The following is a 20647-nucleotide window of genomic DNA, read 5'->3' on the forward strand; positions in this document are numbered from 1 at the left end:
CTTAGCGTAAGTTATTTTAAGTTAGATTAAGTAGTGTTAAGCCTAGGGACCGATGACCTCAGCAGTTTGGTCCCATAAGAACTTACCACAAATAAAAAAAAAAATCTATGGCAGCTGAGTCCATTGTGCCCAAGAAATGAACTCGTTTAAGATTTGACAGCAGTAATATACACGATAATCTGTGTACTGTGAGGTGAAAATTGATATCAAAATCACAATTTAACACACGTCTCATTGCTATAGATACACATAATATATACCACTGACGTTGGGTTGTGCACCCGAATACTGGTTTGGCTATTAAAAATTTTGAATGCAGTTCAAGGTGTTTACAATAGTCCTTTAAAGAAGAAGCTATGGAAGTCTTGGATGGATAGTTTGCAACCCTTCCGGGACCATATTTCTGCGATGTAACCCACATGAAGCTATTTAAAAGCCATCCTGGCCATCTTAACATAACGATGAACTATCTGACCTATATCCCACAATTCATCGCTTTCCATAGTATTTGCAAGCAGTAGACATCACGTTAAGAAAAATTTGTGGTAAGGTCTCATGGGACCAAACTGTTGAGGTAATTGGTCCCTAAGCTTACACACTACAGAATCTAACTGAAATAACTAATGCTAAGGACGGCACACACACCCATGCCCGATGGAGGACTCGAACCTCCGACGGAGGGAGCCGTGTAGATCGTGACAAGATGCCCTAGACCGCGCGGCTCACGTTAAGGCGACTTCGATGACTGTACCCGATGGTATGAACTTGGGAATCTGAATCGGCAACAGCATAGGTCACGTAAGGCCACGGACTTTGTCAACCACGATCAATGATTATGTACATATGTTCTATACGCGTGAACTGCGTATACTGTCGTTGACTCGTAATCAAACCAATTGTGATCGATAGAAAGGTTACCTGCGCTCTACCTGCTGCCGATGAAGTACTAGTTTGCGTAAAAGCACAACAGGAAACGGTGCCAGAATGATGCACCCACTCTAATAGTGGGAACTACTAACAAGGGAACCTCCCCATCGCATACCCCTCAGATTTAGTTATAAATTGACACAGTGGATAGGCCTTGAAAAACTGAACACAGATCAATCGAGAAAACAGGAAGAAGTTGTGTGGAACTATGAAAAAATAAACAAAATATATAAACTGAGTAGTCCATATGCAAGATAGGCAACATAAAGGACAATGATAGCTGATGAGCGCCCTGGTCTCGTGGTTAGAGTGAGCAACTGCGGAACGAAAGGTCCTTGGTTCGACTCCTCCCTCGAGCCAAAATTTTACTTTCTTTATTTTCGCAGAGTTACGATCTGTCCGTTCATTCATTGACGTCTCTGTTCACTGTAATAAGTTTAGTGTCTGTGTTTTGCGACCGCACCGCAAAACCGTGCGATTAGTAGACGAAAGGACGTGCCTCTCCAATAGGAACCGAAAACATTTGATCGCAAGGTCATAGGTCAACCGATTCCTCCACAGGAAAACACGTCTGATATATTCTTTACGACACTGGTGACGGCATTTGCGTCACATGACAGGAACATGTTGTCGACCCACCTAACTTGCACACTTGGCGAATGGGTAAAAGGATTCTTCTACCTTGCCCGATTTAGGTTTTCTTGTGGATGTGATAATCACTCCAAAAAAGTGATGAAAACATAAGAGTTTGTCACATAAACTGCATCAAATGAATGCAACAGTTTCAGAATCGCACAGTTTTCCCTGTGCTCTGTCAAAACATATGTTTTTTTAAGTTTTCAAACGTTTCCGTGCGTAGAGCGTCAAATTCTGTATATGTCCAAGCAAATCTGAACATGTCCTGGAATTTTGGAGAGCGAAGTTGATTATGTGTGAGTGCCTGAACTTTGATAATTATCTGAAAATAAAAAATTAAAATTTTCACCCGAGAGAAGATTTTAACCAAGGACCTGTCGTTCCATAGCCGCTCATGCTAAACACGGGACCACGGCGCTCGTAAGCTACCACTCTCCTTGATGTTGCCTACCTTGCGCATGGACTACTCAGTTTGTATATTTTGCTTATTTTTTTCATAGTTCCACACAACTTCTTCCTGTTTTCTCGATTGATCCGTGTTCAGTTTTTCAAGGCCTATCCCTGTGCCAACTTATAACTAAATCTGAGGGGGGTGCGATGGGGAGGTTCCCTTGTAAGTGGGATATGCGAACAGTCCGGCCGCCATGTCATCCTGTGCCATATGGAGTCATTGTGATGCAGTAAGAAGGGGCATAGGGTCAGCAACCGCTCTCCTTGCCGTTGTCGGTTTTTCATACCTTGGAGCAGCTATTTCTCATTCAAGTCGCTCCTGAACCAGCATCACGAGGCTGAGGGCAGCCCGTTCCAATCCTCTCACCACGGAAAAAAATTTCTGGGCAGAACCGACAACTGAACCGGGGACCTGCCACATGGCAGTCATACGCGCTTACCACTCTAAATGAAGGCGGACAGATGAACATTTATAACTAATACATCAGCCATGTTACTTCCCTAGCGTCTGACACGCACCGAATCGAAAATTTGTGTATAAACATAAATATTCCGCTCACAGTAACCAGGTGACTGTGCACAACGACTGAAATTACATAGCACTTTAGCAAACCTTCCTATTTGTTCACTGTTTAATATCATGTGGAAGGGAGACGAAGAGGTAGATAATATTACCTACAATATAATATTAGGAATATGTTTTACGACAGTCATGCAATTTCTTGTCCCACAGTCGGCAACGTTTCACCAGAGTCAAAGTCACATCGAATTTTCCACTATATACGTACACTAGAAATTATGATTTTCGTTCAAATTCGACGTAATACTTTTAGATTTTTGTGACAATTGAAAAATTATTAAACTACAAGAAAACATTATTCCCATAACTTATCAGATGAGGCTGCAAAGAAATATTTCTAGGTGCATTAGTTCAACTTAAAATTATTACTGCAAATCTCACTAACAGTCAAAATGAAAAAAAATTGTTAGTTCCGTCAGAGAAATCCAAAATTTATCCGTTTTCGCGGATATCTATACATTTACCTCTGGAACGTGAGAAAAATATTTTTTACAGAGCAGTTATCTAATCATGCACATTCATATTAGTAGTGAAGCAGTATTACCATACTCACGTGTGCAATACCGTTGACACCATAACCGGAGTTTACGAAACCCTGTAACAAGAAGAAAACAATATTAGAACACTAACAAGATGAACCGCGTACAATAACAAACGGTGCTTGTTATGCCATGGTTTGCAGACACGATGAAACCTCTGCGGCGTTTTTACGAACTTCCATAGTGTGAAGAATTGTGTAATAAATTTGTTTCTGGATGGGGTCCGCCTTGAGCAAACAATTTTCTTTCCTCCTCTTTTACCCAGACATGTTTCGCTCAAGTTTATTTTCTTTCTAAAAGCAACAGGAAAATCGCTCTTAACTATATGCACATATACAAATTTGAGTTTTTAAGTCAATACAATTTTGAAAATAGGCATGATTTTTATAAACATCTTGGTACCACATGCTGTGCTTTTCTATATTTTGCGTTACTGTTTTTCTTTTCCAGTTTGTCAGCTGCGACGATTGAGAACTTAATACAGGAAATTCTTTACATCGAAGATTTACGAATGGGAATGTCAAAGTCAACATTTTATTGTATGTTGTGCTTGTATACGCAATATGTTACACTCTCTTTTTCTGATTTCCCTGTTAGCTTCATTGTGAAGAACTTTACTTTGTAAACTGCAGACTAACAAACAAATATTTTTTCAAGAATCTTGGATCATCCTATTCCTAGCTTCGTCAGCTCCTTGACAAGAGTACTTTTCACACGATTGACTGAATCGTTGATTCCCGTCAACTTATTGTCAAACCAATGTACAGTTTGCTCTCAGAACTAGAAAAGAAAACTGACAGTTTTCAATTTATTCGGTATGGTTTCTGTGAACATTGTGGATGAATACATCATCCAGGCAAAAATGTTATGCATGAGAATCAACAAGTAATTGCAATGTTCAGGCGGCTTTTCCAATCACTTTCCCAGAACGAGTGCCTCCTTTGTCAGGGCTGTCACCTTGTTTATTTATCTAACAGACAAACACCATCACGCAAGACATACAGAATATACCTTTGACGCCGGCCGAAGTGGCCGAGCGGTTCTAGGCGCTGCAGTCTGCAGGTTCGAATCCTGCCTCGGGCATGGATGTGTGTGAAGTCCTTAGGTTAGTTAGGTTTAAGTAGTTCTAAGTTCTAGGGGACTGATGACCTCAGAAGTTAGGTCCCATAGTGCTGAGAGCCATTTGAACCATATACCTTTGACACTACAGTCACTACAACGTGAATTGCAGGGTTCCGTCCAGTCTTGAATAATTACGCCTTTCATGATTTCCGTTCGTCGACTGAGACAAATAACTGGATGGTTCGATCTGAAATGGACACGATCGATGACTTCCTCTATCCTTGTGCACCGTCTCTAATGACCTTGTCCTTGACGGAACGTTATGACCTACTCTATCTCCCTTCTTGCGACCATTAACGAGCTTCAGTCTTGAGTACAGGCACAGTATAATCGTTTCACTTAGTTTGTATTACAGTTAATCAATATCAAGCTACTTGGTAACGATCCTACTCCAAAAATCGATTTAATTTCAATATGAAATTTATAGAAGACTCACAAATTCTTGCACGTTGGAGTCCACCTACAAAGTAACACCAGCTTGAGTAGAATGAGTGTGTACCGCGCAGTCAGACCTGGAACTGAAGGAGATCCACGCGACAGAAACCCTTATGCTCCGCTGAATGCTAGGTATTTCCCTACTTATATCATCTCTTCGACGACAATATCCGGTAGTTTTTTGTATTAACACTTGTTCCTGAGGCTTTGAATAACCTGCTCCCAGAAATTTCCTGGTGGATAGGGCTAGGCTCTCCGACTTCACTGAATGTCGCACATGTAAAACATGTTATCCTTGTTTGGCAAGTGGATAGTACCATAATTACACGAACTTGCCTGACCTCAGACCACCTACTTCATCATGGACAGCTATTTCGTATCTTGGAACGTCCTTTTCGCGAAGGTCTGTATCCTTGACGGAGACCAACGATTTCAATTCCGTTGTTAATATCGCCATTCCATCGTTGCATAGATCGTCCATATGTCATCAGTAAGTCGGTTCCTAGATACACGAAGCTTATGTCACAAACTAAAACGTCCACTTAAGGGTGTGATGGTACCTGCAGAGTCGGCCTTTCATCTTTTCCATTGTAATGTGATAAAAATGTCGGAGAGTTGTCAAGAAGGGAAATGCCAATTACCGAAGTGTGCATAAGTATGTCCACCTCATGATCTCTCAGTTCCCTGTCACACTGTCAAGTGTTCAGGGTCAAAATAACAGCAATGGCAAATTTAGATTACTGTTCAAAATGTTCAAATGTGTGTGAAATCTTATGGGACTTAACTGCTAAGGTCATCAGTCCCTAAGCTTGCACACTACTTAACCTAAATTATCCTAAGGACAAACACACACACCCGTGTCCGAGTGAGGACTCGAACCTCCGCCGGGACCAGCCGCACAGTCCATGACTGCAGCGCCTGAGACCGCTCGGCTAATCCCGCCCGGCTTAGATTACTGTATTTGGGCTATCCCCCGCAACAAAAATTAGCTTCATACCCACGGAAATTTGTTCTCTACGCGGTGCTGGTCTCGCAGCTCCTAAATCTCAGTACAAGGAACCTAATAATTTCATAAAGACAAAGGAAAACGGACTCTAGTGTAGGCGTTCCATATGGATGTCACTGTAGCTTTGTGGATTGTCACCGTAAAGTGAAATCCTTCGAGAAAATACACTATGTAAAAGATCTTTTGCAGTCGTTATTGAACACCATCCATTGAACATACAACCAGTGAACCTTCGCTGCTTGTCTTCCACGTTCTACAATTTCCTTGTCACAGCTGCACTTGAGGTGTTACTTTCCTTCACATTTCAATGATGTATCATGCTAAAAATTACACATCGGTACTGTAATCAAGAGAGATTTTATTTTTGCTTCTGCTGCTACGTCGTAGTTTGTTATTTTTTACTGTTATGGCCAGCTGCCGCATTTAATGGAACAACAAGTTGTCGCAGTAGCTCTATTGGTATTATTTTCCTGTAGATAGCTTAATCAGAAACTTCAGTGCGAATACAACGGCATGTCAGCGTACGCTATAGGACCATATCGATTTCTCCAAAGTTACAAGAGGAGTTGTATCTCGTCATGTAGTACGGAAGTCTTCATTTCTGCAGCTCTACACGTCCGTGTAGAATCACCGTCAAATGATGGATGATAACAAGAATTGTTTGTACTCCTAAGGGGACATCCATTAATTACGTGGGAAGTCTTCTTCAAAATTTGGACTCAACCTTCCCCCTTGGTGAGATTTGGTGGTACCGCTCCCCCCCTCATGTGAGGTTTACCGTGTAGTCGGATAAAACTATGTAAAATGAAATCTTTAATTTGTTTTAAACGGGGAATCTATGTGAGTGTACGAATAAGTGACTAGCCACATACCTTCTACACTCCAAAATTATTCCTTTCACTGACGTAACAGGTCATTTGTCCACATATCTGAAATATTGTGCCTCAGCTACAAATTATGTTTGTGGTTTCTTTCCTGCAATACCAACAGTAAAATTCTCTGAAAGTCCCGCTCCTAGCCGTCAGGCATCCGCCCCTGGTAGCTGAGAGGTCAGCGCGAGAGAATGTCAATATTAAAGGCCCGGGTTCGATTCCCCACAGGGTCGGAGATTTTCTCCGCTCGGGGACTGGGTGTTGTGTTGTCCTAATCATCGTCATTTCATCCCCATCGACGTGCAAGTCGCCGAAGTGGCGTTAAATCGAAAGACTTGCACCCGCGAGCGGTCTCCCCAACAGGAGGACCTAGTCACGCGACATTTACACTTTATCGTTCAGGCAAAACTTTCCGCAGAAGCCTTCATAGTCCCAGAAGTTCAATTACAGAAAAATAATCACAAACATGGATTAAAGATGAACATTCTAGGGAACTTCGGCTTTATCCTTTTACAATCCACTGCTTACGCCAAATTCCATTTGTTGTTGTTGTTGTTTTCAGTCGGAAGACTGGTCTGATGATGCAGCTGTCTATACTACTCCATCCTGCGCAGACCTGTTCATCTCCAACTACTGTAACCTACATCCTTTTGAAGCTGGTTATTGTATTCATCTCTTGGTCTATCTCTACAATTTTTACCCTCCCTCCCTCACACACACACACACACACACACACACACACACACACACACACACACACACACACACACACACACACTCTTCGTCCCATACTAAATTGGTGATCCTTTGGTGTTCCAAAACGTGTCCTTTCAACCGAGCCCTTCTTTTTGTCAAGTTTTGCTACAAGTTTCTTTTTTTCCTTTCCTATTCAGTACTTCCTCATTAGTTACCTGATGTACCCATCTAATCTTCAGCATTCTTCTGTAGCATTATATTTCAAAAGCTTCTACTCTCTTTTTGTTTGAACTGCTTATCGTTCTTTTTTCACTTCCATACATGGCTACAATACAGACAAATAACTTCGGAAAAGACTTCTTAATACTTAAATCAAAATGGTTCAAATGGCTTTAAGCACTATGTGACTTAACATCTGAGGTCATCAGTCCCCTGGACTTAGAACTACTTAAACCTAACTAACCTAAGGACATCACACACACCCATGCCCGAGGCAGGATTCGAACCTGCGACCGTAGCAGCAGCATGGTTCCAGACTGAAGCGTCTAGAATTGCTCGGCCACAGCGGCCGGCAGAGGTTTTGTAATAATCCATTTACACTGATCAATGATTACGTCACCAAGTGAGAATCTCCTCAGGCCTACGCTTCTGAAACTATGTCAAGTTAAGGGACGCAGACAGAAATAGATACGGAGGTTCGAAGTAGCTACCTCTTACATGAAAAAACGCCTACTCGCGATTTACACATTGGTATACATCTGGGGATAAACCCGCTCGACTTTGAAGCATAACGTAAAATTTGGTACTTCAACCTCGCTTTTAATTTACTTTGTTTTGTTACATTGATAAGAACACTGGACAGAAAAACCCCGCCTTTCTCCGAATTGTAATGAGAGTACTAAGATTACGTTTATAGTAGTTATTCTTAGAAAACATAATTAGTTCCACAATTTTTCTGGCAGAATTTTTCGGTCGCACATACGCAAACTCAGCAGAACTAAGCAGAACTACTATCAGTTCCTCCTCCAATTCACGCAACCCAGTAGAACAAAATTCTTTATTTTTTGGAAAGAGGAAAAAACTGGACAGGAGGCGGACGAATAAATCTTTCATGAGTCTACAATACGCCTGGAGAAGAGACAGAGGAGTTATTTTTCACATGTTATAAAATAAAGAAACACTCATTAGCCATTGCTCCTGGTTTAATATTTTTCGGGCATAATCAATTTTTAAGAACATTAGAGATCCAAATACATCACGTAGCGTAACTGAGAACAGAACTACGCATAACGAAGCATTGCAGAAACCCAATTATTACTCGTATTCATTCAAACTATACAGTGTGCTTATTTTTAATACAGGCTGGAGCACTTAAGAAGCTTAAGATTTCTATAACCAGGAGATGAATAACGCAGGCCTCAATGTTCGCGGGTGGGGTTTATTAGCTCACAATTCAGACACAAAAGAGAAACGACAAATTCCAAAAAGGTAGGGAGGGTTGATACTAAAACATAGTGCAAAACAAGATAGAGGATGAAGTCGAGTTTACGCAGATCATTTTAACACAAAAGCCGAGGGCACAGCTAACGGAATGACGATCTGTGTATAGTGAATAATGTGAGCTATATGAGGAACAACATTTCGTTATTCTCACTATGGAAGAAGTCATCAAAATGCAATGAAACGATTTGACGCTGTACCCAGCAACGGCACGGGACTTGTTGGTACACACGCGCAGCTGCAGACTCATCTCTATCACGTGACAGGGGCGCGATCAATACCTGCGTCCAGGTCTCGACGCCGTGCAGACCAACACGGCGCGCACTGAATTCCCTGCCAAGTGACACGAAAACTTCCCTCAGAACCTAGCAACTGACACACAACATTTTAACTACAGTGTTATTTGTGAACAATATTAATTTCACCAAGAAATAAAGCAGCGAAACTCATCTCCTATCCGGATAACGGAGCTTCCTTTTTTTCTTTTTTATACATATAAAACAAAGGTTAAGTTTGACGATGATTTCATTAGGGTGGACCTCAAAACCCCGACTGTACAAGGTTCAGGAGTGAAATCGGTTGCGCCATATTCCAAGGAACTATCCAACAATTGCCTTAAGCAGTTTAGGAAAATCACGGAAATCCTAAATGTGGCAGGACGAGTGAGAATTTGAACTCCGCTGTCCCAAGCGAAAGCCCAGTGTATTAGACACGAAGAACTAACATTACGTTGCCTTACTGCTTGTGTTTCGGTAAACAACGCTGTGTACTGAAATAATAACTTTCTTTTCCACTGGCTTTTACTGTAGGGCGCAAGTCTCTCATTCAAAGTGAAGCACTTACCACTTCTGCTTCCTTTTTCTCTGTGTTACAGACCGTCAGTTATAGACGGAAATCTTCATTTAAGTTTGAAAATATCGTTGGACTGATGACCATAGATGTTAAGTCCCATAGTGCTTAGAGCCATTTTTGAAAATATCGTTGTAAGTGCTTCCAATTACTTGTGAGATAGCTTTTAATTTTACACTCGTAGGTCTCTTTATCGTAACACAATAAACACTTCAGCTACCTAACCAATCGCTGGATCCTGTTCGTCAACCATCGTAAATTCACTTCTTGTAACCAGAGGCACACCCAGTGCAAGTGACGAATATAAAGTTCTCAGAACCTCCAAATTCAAAATACTCCGTTGATTGTTGCTTTCGTTTTGACGTAGAGACTAGCGGGAAGACTGATGACAGGCATCAAGGCACCAGTCGTAGACTGATTAACTCGCCATTTAACACCATCCATAAAACACGAGAAGCTATACTTAGGTCAACCGACAGCCTATTCCGTTTACTCCGAGCGAACTCTGAGTTGCTCGTCGCCTCCCATAGCAGAACCGCAGAAAGAGTGGTAGTCTGAACTCCGAATTACTTTACGGTTAACCGGTTCAATTCACCAGCTCCAGCGCACACGGAACGGAACAAAGTTTTTTTTTCCGCTGAAGAATCGGGATGTTTCAAGACGGACGACCAACGTGTCCACGTCTGGAGCTAGTATCTGACGTGATGGGGGAGAAAGAAAAATTCGCGAAACATCACGAAGTGGAACAGCGCACTGACGTGGAGAAAAAAACTGGAAAGACGAACGGACCAGTGTCGGTTACAATGTCAGTGAGAGAGCACCTCGAGTTCCTGCTGCTAATAACGCCAGTACACTGTTCGTTTCTTATATATTTTAATTCAAACAAGAGCGACTTCAGTAATATATAGGAATTGTGATGGTTGTGTAAGATGACTTGGTGACCCTTCGCTCTCAACTCCAGGTGGTGTTGGCTTCTGTCACACAGCTTGAGGCTGCTACTAAGGGACATCGCTGTGGAGGGTCGGACGCGGGGATGCGAGTAACGTCGACCACATCCCACGCGTCCCCCGATCGGTCCACTGCTGTGGCCGCCCCGTCTACTGCCTGCACCGAGGTTGGCCCCTCACCTGTGGTCGAGTGGAAGATCATTCCCAAGTCTGGGAGGCAGCGAAAGACTTTCCGAGGGGCCGATCGTAGGGTTTCCCCAGTACGTTTGACGAACCGTTTTCAGCCCGCCGCTGTGGCCGAGCGGTTCTGGGCGCTTCAGTCTGCAACCGCGCTGCTGCTACGGTCGCAGGTTAGAATCCTGGCTTGGGCATGGACGTGTGTGATGTCCTTACGTTAGTTAGGTTTAAGCAGTTCTACGGTCTAGGGGACTGATGACCTTAGATGTTAAGTCCCATAGTGCTTAGAGCCATTTGAATCATTTTGAACGAACAGTTTTCGGGCATTATCTGTGGCTGACGAAGTCTCTAAGCCGGATGCAGACGTCCATCCTGTTCCAGAGGAAGCTTCTCGGCTCGCAAGGTCTGGGTATTCACAGGGGGGTGGGTCTGCTGGTAGTTGGGAGCTCCAACTTCAGGCGCGTAATGGAATCCAGTGTGTACTCCGTGTGAATACCAGGAGGAGTCATTCCGGATGTGGAAAGGGTGCTTCCGGATGCCATGAAGAGTACACACTGCAGCCAACTGCAGGTGGTGGCTCATGTCGGTACCAATGACGTGACACTGGCCTCGCATTCGGGAGGACGACGGTTCAATCCCGTCTCCAGCCATCCTGATTTAAGTTTTCCGTGATTTCCCTAAATCGTTTCAGGCAAATGCCGGGATGGTTCCTTTGAAAGGGCACGGCCGATTTCCTTCCCAATCCTTCCCTAACCCGAGCTTGCGCTCCGTCTCTAATGACCTCGTTGTCGACGGGACGTTAAACACTAACCACCACCACCACCAATGACGTGTGTCGCTTTGGATCGGAGGAGGTTCTCTCCAGTTTCGGGCGGCTAGCGGGAATGGTAAAGACTGCCACTCCTGCTTCCGAGATTAAGGCGGAGCTCGCCATCTACACCATCGTCGATAGAACCGACTGCGGTCCTTTGGAAGAGAGCCGAGTGGAGGGTGTGAATTAGACGTTCAGGCGGTTCTATGACCGTGTAGGCTGCAGATTCCTTGCCTTGCACCATCGGGTGGTGGGTTTTCCGGTACCGCTTAATAGGTCAGGAGTTCACTACACACAGGAAGCGGATACACGGGTAGCGGGGGCTGTGTGGAAGGGACTGGGCGGTCTTTTAGGTTAGAGTGTCTCAGGAAACCACAGACAGGGCGTCCGTGTAAAAGGGTGCAGGTAAAATGCAGTAAAGTAGTTGTAGCAACAATCGGTATTGTTAATTGTCGTAGCTCTGTTGGGAAAGAACCAGCTCTATTAGAAAGCACTGAAGCTTAAATAGTTATAGGTACGGAAAAATCAAATGGCTCTGAGCACTATGGGACTTAACATCTGTGGTCATCAGTCCCCTAGAACTTAGAACTACTTAAACCTAACTAACCTAAAGACATCACACACATCCATGCCCGAGGCAGGATTCGAACCTGCGTCCGTAGCGGTCGCGCGATTCCAGACTGAAGCGACTAGAACCGTCAGATCACAGCGGCCGGCAGGCGTAAAACGTCATCCGAAATTGTACTGAATGCTTCCTCAGAAAAAGATTTTGAACAATTAGTTCATCTACATCTACGTGATTACTCAGCTGTTCACAATAAAGTGCCTGGCAGAGGGTTCAATGAAACCACCTTCAAGCTGTCTCTACCGTTCCACTCCCGAACGGCTCGCGGGAGAAATGAGCACTTACATTTTTCCGTGCGAGCCCTGATTTCTCTTATTTTATCGTGATGATCATTTCTCCCTATGCAGGTGGCTGCCAACAGAATTTTTTCGCAATCAGAGGAGATAACTGGTGATTGAAATTTCATGAGAAGATCCCGCCGCAACGAAAAACGCCCTTGTTTTAATTATTGCCACTACAATTCGCGTATTATGTCTGTGGTAAAATCTCCCCTACTTCGCGATAATACAAAACGAGCTGCACTTCTCTGTACTTTTTCGATGTCATCCGTCAGTCCCATCTGATGCGGATCCCACACCGCACAGCAATACTCCACAGTAGGGCGGACAAGCGTGGTGTAAGCAGTCTCTTTAGCAGACCTGTTGCACCTTCTAAGTGTTCTGCCAATGATTCGCAGTCTTTGTTTGGCTTTACCTACAACATTATCAATGTGATCTTTCCAATTTGGGGTATTTGTAATTGTAATCCCGAAGTATTTAGCTGAATTTACAACGTTCAGATTTGTGTGACTTATCGCATAATCGAAATTTAGTGGATTTCTTTTAGTACTCATGTGAACAACTGCACACTTTTCTTTATTCAGGGTCAATTGCAAATTGCCACTTTTCGCACCATACAGATATCTTATCTAAATCTTTTTGCAAGTAGTTTTGATCGTCTGATGACTTTACAAGATGGTAAATCCTCTGCAAATAATCTAAGAGGGGCTACTCAGATATTCTCCTATGTCGTTAATATAGATCAGGAACAATAGAGGGCCTGTAACACTTCCTTCGGGAACGCCGGATATTATTTCTGTTTTACTCGATGACTTTCCGTTTATTATTATGAACTGTGACCTTTCTGACAGGAAACCACGAATCCTGTCGCACAACTGAGGCGATATTTCATAGGCACGTAGTTTGGTTAGAAGACGCCTGTGAGGAATGGTGTCGAAAGCCTCCTGGAAATCTAAAAATATGGTATCAATTGAACATCTCCTGTCGATAGCACTCATTACTTATTAAGTAAAAAGACTAGTTGTGTTTCGCAAGAGCGATATTTTCTGAATCCGTACTGACTACGTGTGAATAAATCGTTTCTTCGAGGTACTTCATAATGTTCGAATACAGTTTATGTTCCAAAACACAACTGCAAATCGACGTTAATGATATGGGCCTGTAATTCAACAGATTACTCCTACTTCGCTTTTTGGGTATTGGTGTGACTTGAGCAACTTTCCAGTCTTTAGGCACGGATCTTTCTGTGAGCAAACGGTTATATATAATTGCTAAATATGGAGCTACTGTTATCAGCATACGCTGAGAGGAACCTGACTGGTATACAATCTCGAGCGGAAGCCTTGCTTTTATTAAGTGATTTAAGCTGCTTTACGACACCAAAGATATCTATTTCTATGTTTCTCATCTCAGCAGTTGTTCTTGTTTCGAATTCAGGAATATTTACTTCGTCTTCTTTGGTGAAGGAGTTTCGGAAAATCGTGTTTAATAACTCTGCTTTAGTGGCACTGTCATTAGTGACTTCATCGTTGTTATCGCGCAGTGAAGGTATTGATAGCGTCTTGCTACTGGTGTGCTTTGGGTATTCTGACAGATTCCGAGACAGAGTTCCGTCATGGAAATTATTGAAATCATCTTGCATTGAAGTACGCGCTATATTTCGAACTTCTGCAAAACTTTACAAGTCTTGGGGATTTTGCGTTCTTTTAAATTTGGCATGCTTTTTTCGCTGCTTCTGCAACAGCGATCTGACCCGTTTTGGGTACCATGGGGGATCAGTACCATCACTTATTAATTTATATGGTATATATCTCTCAATATACATAAAACGGATCAGGTCGTTGTTGCAGAAGCATCGAAAAAAAGTGTCAAATTTAAAAGAACGCAAAATCCCCAAGATTGGAAAAGTTTTGCAGAATTTCGAAATATAGCGCGTACTTCAGTGCGAGATGATTTCAATAATTTCCACAACGAAACGCTGTCTCGGAATCTGGCAGAAAACCCAAAGAGATTCTGGTCATACATAGAGCACACCAGTGGCCAGACGCAATCAATACCTTCACTGCGCAAAAACAACGGTGAAGTAACTGCTGACAGTGCCACTAAAGCAGAGTTATTAAACACGGTGTCCGAAACTCCTTCACCAAAGGAGACGAAGTAAATATTCCTCAATTCTAATCAAGAATAACTGCCAAGATAAGAAACATAGAATTAGTTATCCTCGGTGTACCAAAGCAGTTTAAATCACTTAATAAAGGCAAGGCCTCCGGTCCAGATTATACACCAGTCAGGTTCCTTTCAGAATATGCTGATACAATAGCTCCATATATACAACCGCCCGCTCACAGAAAGATCTGTACCTAAAGACTGGAAAATTGCTGAAGTCACACCAATACCCAAAAAGGGAAGAAGGAGTGCACCGCTGAATTGCATGTCTATTTCATTAACGTCGATTTGCAGTAGGGTTTTAGAACATATACTGAATTCGACCATTATGAAGTACCTCGAAGAAACTATTTATTGACACACAGTCAGCACGGATTCAGAAAATATCGCTCTTGTGAAACACAACTAGCTCTTTATACTCATGAGGTAATGTGTGCTATCGACAGAGGATGTCAAATTGATTCCGTGTCTTTAGATTTCCAGAACGCTTTCGACACCGTTCCTCACAAGCGTCTTCTAACCAAACTGCGTGCCTATGGAACATCGCCTCAGTTGTGCGACAGGATTCGTGGTTTCCTGTCAGAAAGGTCTCAGTTCGTAATAATAGACGGAAAGTCATCGAGTAAAATAGAAGTAATATCCGGCGTTCCCTAAGGAAGTGTTCTAGGCCTTCTATTGTTCCTGATCGATATTAACGACATAGGAGACAATCTGAGTAGCCCTCATAGATTATTTGCAGATGATGTTGGCATTTACCGTCTTGTAAAGTCATTAGATGACCAACACGAACTGCATAACGTTTTAGATAAGGTATCTGCATGGTGCGAAAATTGGCAATTGGCCCTTAATAAAGGAAAGTGTGACGTTACTCATATGAGTACTAAAATAAATCCGATAAATTTCAATTACGTGATAAGTCACACAAATCTGAAGGCTGTAAATTCAGCTAAATACTTAGGGATTACAATTACAAATAACCTAAATTGGAACTATCACATAGATAACATTGTGGGTAGAGCAAACCAACGACTGCGAATCATTGGCAGAACACTTAGAAGGCGGAACAGGTCTACTAAAGAGATTGCTTACACCACGCTTGTCCGCCCTATTCTGGAGTTTTGCTGTGCGGTGTGGGATCTGTAGACAATTTGACAAGCATATCTTAAAGACATGGTACGGGAAACGAGGGAGCAGCCAGGAGAGTTCCTACTTTGACACATCAGTGTACATTGGAAAAAGTCTCCGTTAGCTCCGGTTTGGAAAAGCCAACATTAACGACCAGGGGAGATACGTGCTAATCACTCCATACTTAAGTACAGCGACGCCACTGTTAAAGGTCACAGCGGTCAGTCAGAAACACGAGGTCCAGAAGCGCTGATGGAAGAGTTATCATAATCGGTTTTGATTTACCACTTTATCGGTACGCATGGGACAGCATGCGATACCTAATACGTATGTTCCGAAACACCGGCATAAAAATGGCATTTTTCCGGGGCTCATTTGTCGGGTTCTTATTGGCAATAGAAAGGTAGGGTTTAGTTTTATAGCCCTTCGGCTAGGAACCATTTATATACACAACAGAATGATCACTTACTATTACTATCCTAAAGTACAGGGTCAAAGTTTGAATATTACACACTTCCTCTAGCATATGCAAATGGAGCAAACCGGTTGGTTCTTTTTGCAATAGATGTTGTCTACGGTGCGCCTTAAGGGGCTTATGGAGGTATCATTTAGTTCATGGGCGTATCCTCATAAAATTCGAAAAACATGGTTTTTGGGTACTAAACCCGTGCCGCGGATTCCAAGACGACTACGCACAGGAAATGGCTGAAATTTTTACGATATATTTCTAAGATTCCGATCTCTAACGATCTTGAAAATTTTCTTGATATATTTATCCGTTTCCGAAGCACTGAGGTCAACAGTAGTCCTAATTGTACACGTAAAATACGCACATAAAATCCAGCCTGAATGGTAAACGTAGTTTATAAAGCGACGCACGCAGGGAGAAATAGGATGTTAAGTGTCTACGTTGTCATCAGCAGCGTTCTAGGAACCTTATGTTGTTTTAGTGGAGCACGCACCTTACACTGATTCCTTACAACCGACTGACCGACTTACCCACATCACTGCTATGATTTCACATAAGCCTGGATCGTCCCACGACTGCCTGGCACCAGCTGTACACCGTCAACAGCTCTGCAAAGCGACCAATGTGCTCTTTCAATGGGGTTACTAATACATAACCTGACAAGAAAGTGAAGCACCCTGAATACATAGCCCGAGATCAATGTAACTTCGTACACGTACACATCATGGGTGGGTATATAAATGGATTAGCATTGCAATTCTCCGAGACAGAATAGCCACCAGTATGCATTAGTGCTGTCCGTGTTTAGTGTTTTTACAGGCCTGGTAGGGTACGTAAGGTGTGTGAACATCGTCAGATGTTGATTGATCACTTGAAGACACTGAGACGCCGCGTTCTCATGAGAGAAAGAATTATCAGGACCTGGCACAGTTCGAAAGGGGGTCTCATGGTGGGTCGCCATTTTACCCGAATGGTCAAACCGTTCAATAGCCAGATATGTGGGGCATTAGGGTGTGACAGTGGCCTGACGTTGGACTGCATGGGGACCGGAGGCAGGAATACTCGTCATGGTTCCGATCGACCACGTCTGACCACTACGTGGGGGGATCGCCGTATTGCGCACCGAGCACATCGTAACCCTTTCGCATCTGCACCAAGGATGGCGGTTATCGCTGAAACAACGGGTTTTCGGTTGCACTGGTTCTTTCCTTCTCCAGTTTAATCTGTCTCAAAACCGTTCAAAAAGCCGGTTTCTAAAATAATTGACTCTGTTTTTTATTGATATTAACTCTAGTAACAAACGCGTACTTCGAACTACGGTGGAAATTCTAATGAAGATGAAGGATATATCACGATCGATATGAGGCTGCGGCAGAAGTTCTCATCGTCTCTAGCAAAGAATGCTAAGGTGAAGATCACGGATGTTGTGACAGCGAGAGCGAAACGTCAGGCTGGTTACATCCATAAATAGTCACATTTGAATGGTATCAATTTTTCCACTCTGAAGCAACCACAAAATTAAGGATTCAGTTATTATCCCAAGTTTATAGCATCTCAATAAAAGTATAGCTATGTCGATCAGATTTACAGTCTCTTCTAAGGAACATAGCGGATATTTTCTCTGTATATAATGTCGCTAATCTGTTGTGCCTACTCCCGTTTTTAATCTTTTAAAGCAAATGGAGCAATGTACTTCTTTGCTACTGCACTTCGTAAAACACTTCCACGAACTAGGGATGCTACCATTCTGCAATACAATTGATTTTCGAGGACGACAGCGAGAAACTACCTGCATGCAGCACATACAAGCGTACCATCTACCAGGACACGCCACTAGGGTTGCCTGGAGTCCGACTTTAGCCGGATATGTCCGGCTATTTACGGCCTTTTCCTGCCAGAGAAATATGGCTTTTGTTGGGCTTTTTAGCGATGAACTAGAGAACGTGAAGCTAAGGCCCGTAGCACGAGTAATAAGTATGAGGAGGAAGACGGAGATATACTGCAAGGACACATAAACACCAGTCAGTGCTATTCGTATGTGTGTGTGCGCTATGTTTTACTTAGGTGACGGAACGAGTCTAGCACACAATGTCACAACCATGCTAGGCGCTGAACGAGCGAGCCAGAGAAGAATGTGCGTTTCGGCCGATGACCACCCTCCCCACCACGCCACGCTCGCGCGTCGCTCTTACCAGTGTCCAGAAGCGCATAAGAAGGAATTTTATTCGGAATGATTGACATTGGCAGAATATTACATTGTAAATTCCAGACAATAATGCCAACGTCGAATGATTATTCTATTTCATTAACGCTCAATGAATAAAGGAACGCTATAAACTGAAAATCGACACAATCACAAAGATGTTGTTGTGTAATTTAAAATTATCCTGTCAAGGGTTCCACGAAATGATTTCTAAGAAAAACAATATTCAAATGAGAAATTTGGTACTTAACTACAAATTATTATTATTTATTATTATTCGTTTGTAAGTGCAACTGAAATAAAAGTCATGGAATTCTTTTCACTTTCTGTCCCAGAAGAACGTATAGTTATTTACTTTGCTTACTGAAGAGTTTTTAGTTTGTTTTATCTTAGGAAGAATGCAACAATAAAGCAGACTGAGCACTTAGTTGATATCATAATAGCCAAATTGTAAGGATGTTTACCGATTGTTTTTTAGTTTAAGCACGTTTATGGTTGGACTCGCAAAAAATTAACTAGTTTATTATTAGTAAACGACTGAAAATACCCACTGACAATTTCTAGTCAAAATTTGTAGTCTGGCCTTTATGGCAAAAATTCTGCCTAAATATAACGGCCGGCCGAAGTGGCCGTGTGGTTAAAGGCGCTGCAGTCTGGAACCGCAAGACCGCTACGGTCGCAGGTTCGAATCCTGCCTCGGGCATGGATGTTTGTAATGTCCTTAGGTTAGTTAGGTTTAACTAGTTCTAGGGGACTAATGACCTCAGCAGTTGAGTCCCATAGTGCTCAGAGCCATTTGAACCATTTTTTAAATATAACGCCGAATCTGTCTTTCCTGTTTCTGGACGTCACACGGCAACGGGTACATTATTGTCTTTGCAATGCTGTACTGATTCGTACGTCGTGCGTTTATTGTTAGTGCCCAACGGTAGGCGTCGTTATCAAAATACAGCCGGTCGTTTTTTCAAATTTCTATTAAACCCTATATTTCCAAGCAATGGAAATTTTATGAATAAACTTCACCCATTTTTTAAAGAAAAATTTCATTTAAAAACCAAAAATTTTAGCATTGCTGCTGTCGAAAATCGATGTGCCGGTTTTTTTACTAGGTTAGTAGTAAAAAACGAAGAACCGTTATAACCGAGACCAAACAAACAGCGGTTATCAAAAAATATAATACCGGTATCAATGTTAACTGGTCTTTTTTCCCCATCCCTAATCTGCGCCCGCCAGCCGAGAGAAAGAAATGGACTCCTTGTAACATTCTGTGTCGTATCGCACCACTCGTCAGAGACTGGCACCAGACGGACTATGGGATTACCGTCCCATAGATAGGTTGTCGTCAACACCACAACACAAACGACTGCGTTTGGAATGGTGCCGTGACCGAGAAACAAGAACTGCTGAGGAATGGCGTCGCACTGCGTTCAGCGATTAATCTCGGTTCTGCACTACCCTGGAAGACCAATCATCGGGGAGTACTGACGTGACATGAAGAGAGGTCCCACTCTTCCAATTGTTTTGGATAGGCACAGGGGTGTGATGACGTGGGGAGCCGTCAGGTATGTCTTCAGGTCACGGGTGGTAGTGACCGAGGGAGCTCTTGACGACACAACGGTACGTCACGAACATCCTACGTCCTCATGTGTTACTACTCTTGTCCTGTACTGCAATGACCTTTTTGCAGCCGAAAAATGCTCGTCCAAACACGGCGCGTGTGTCTATGAACTGTCTGCAAGTTGTTGAAGTACTCCTGTGGCCACTAAGATCCCAAGATCTGTCACCGATAGAGCATTGGACCAGTGGCAACTGCTGTGCCTGAGGAGAGGCGTCAACAGCTTTAAAATATTCTTCCAACCAAGTGAGAGCATGTATCCAGGACAGAGGGACTGCAGCGTCATACTGCTAAGTGGACTCCTACTGCCAAGTTCTTTGTAAATTTGGCTCTATTTTGTAATCGCGGAAATAACATCACATGTCCTCTCAACCCGCGAAGTTTCATTTCATTTAATTTCCTCAAACCTTCCAGGATGCTTCACTTTTGTCAGGCAACGTATTTTGTCCGGGTAGCTTATTACCGTGCTGGTTTGTAAGCACTATCAGTGCCTAGCTTCTGGGCTCTTTTCATAAACGGCTTTTTGAGTCTAGACTTTCTGATAAAGTGAGCTTCAGAGACAGCAACTAACTCTATCACAGAACTTCGTCTTTCCCATGTAAGGCTCTACCACATGATT

At 42.8% G+C, this 20647-nt stretch overlaps 1 protein-coding gene across 6 annotated transcripts in view; it reads right to left on the minus strand.

The window, feature by feature from the left end:
• The window catches only part of LOC126470368 (single-stranded DNA-binding protein 3), a 377943-nt gene that overhangs the window by 189032 nt on the left and 168264 nt on the right, over positions 1–20647 (minus strand). For 3 of the 6 annotated variants that reach the window (XM_050098180.1, XM_050098178.1, XM_050098175.1), the window contains exon 5: positions 3147–3188. In XM_050098180.1, coding sequence (XP_049954137.1) covers positions 3147–3188 — 42 coding nt within the window. Of the gene's footprint in view, positions 1–3137; positions 3189–20647 lie in introns of all 6 variants that reach the window. The other 3 variants (XM_050098179.1, XM_050098177.1, XM_050098174.1) reach the window with 1 other exon arrangement.

The sequence above is a fragment of the Schistocerca serialis genome, chromosome 3, assembly GCF_023864345.2.
Source record: "Schistocerca serialis cubense isolate TAMUIC-IGC-003099 chromosome 3, iqSchSeri2.2, whole genome shotgun sequence".
NCBI lineage: Eukaryota > Metazoa > Arthropoda > Insecta > Orthoptera > Acrididae > Schistocerca > Schistocerca serialis.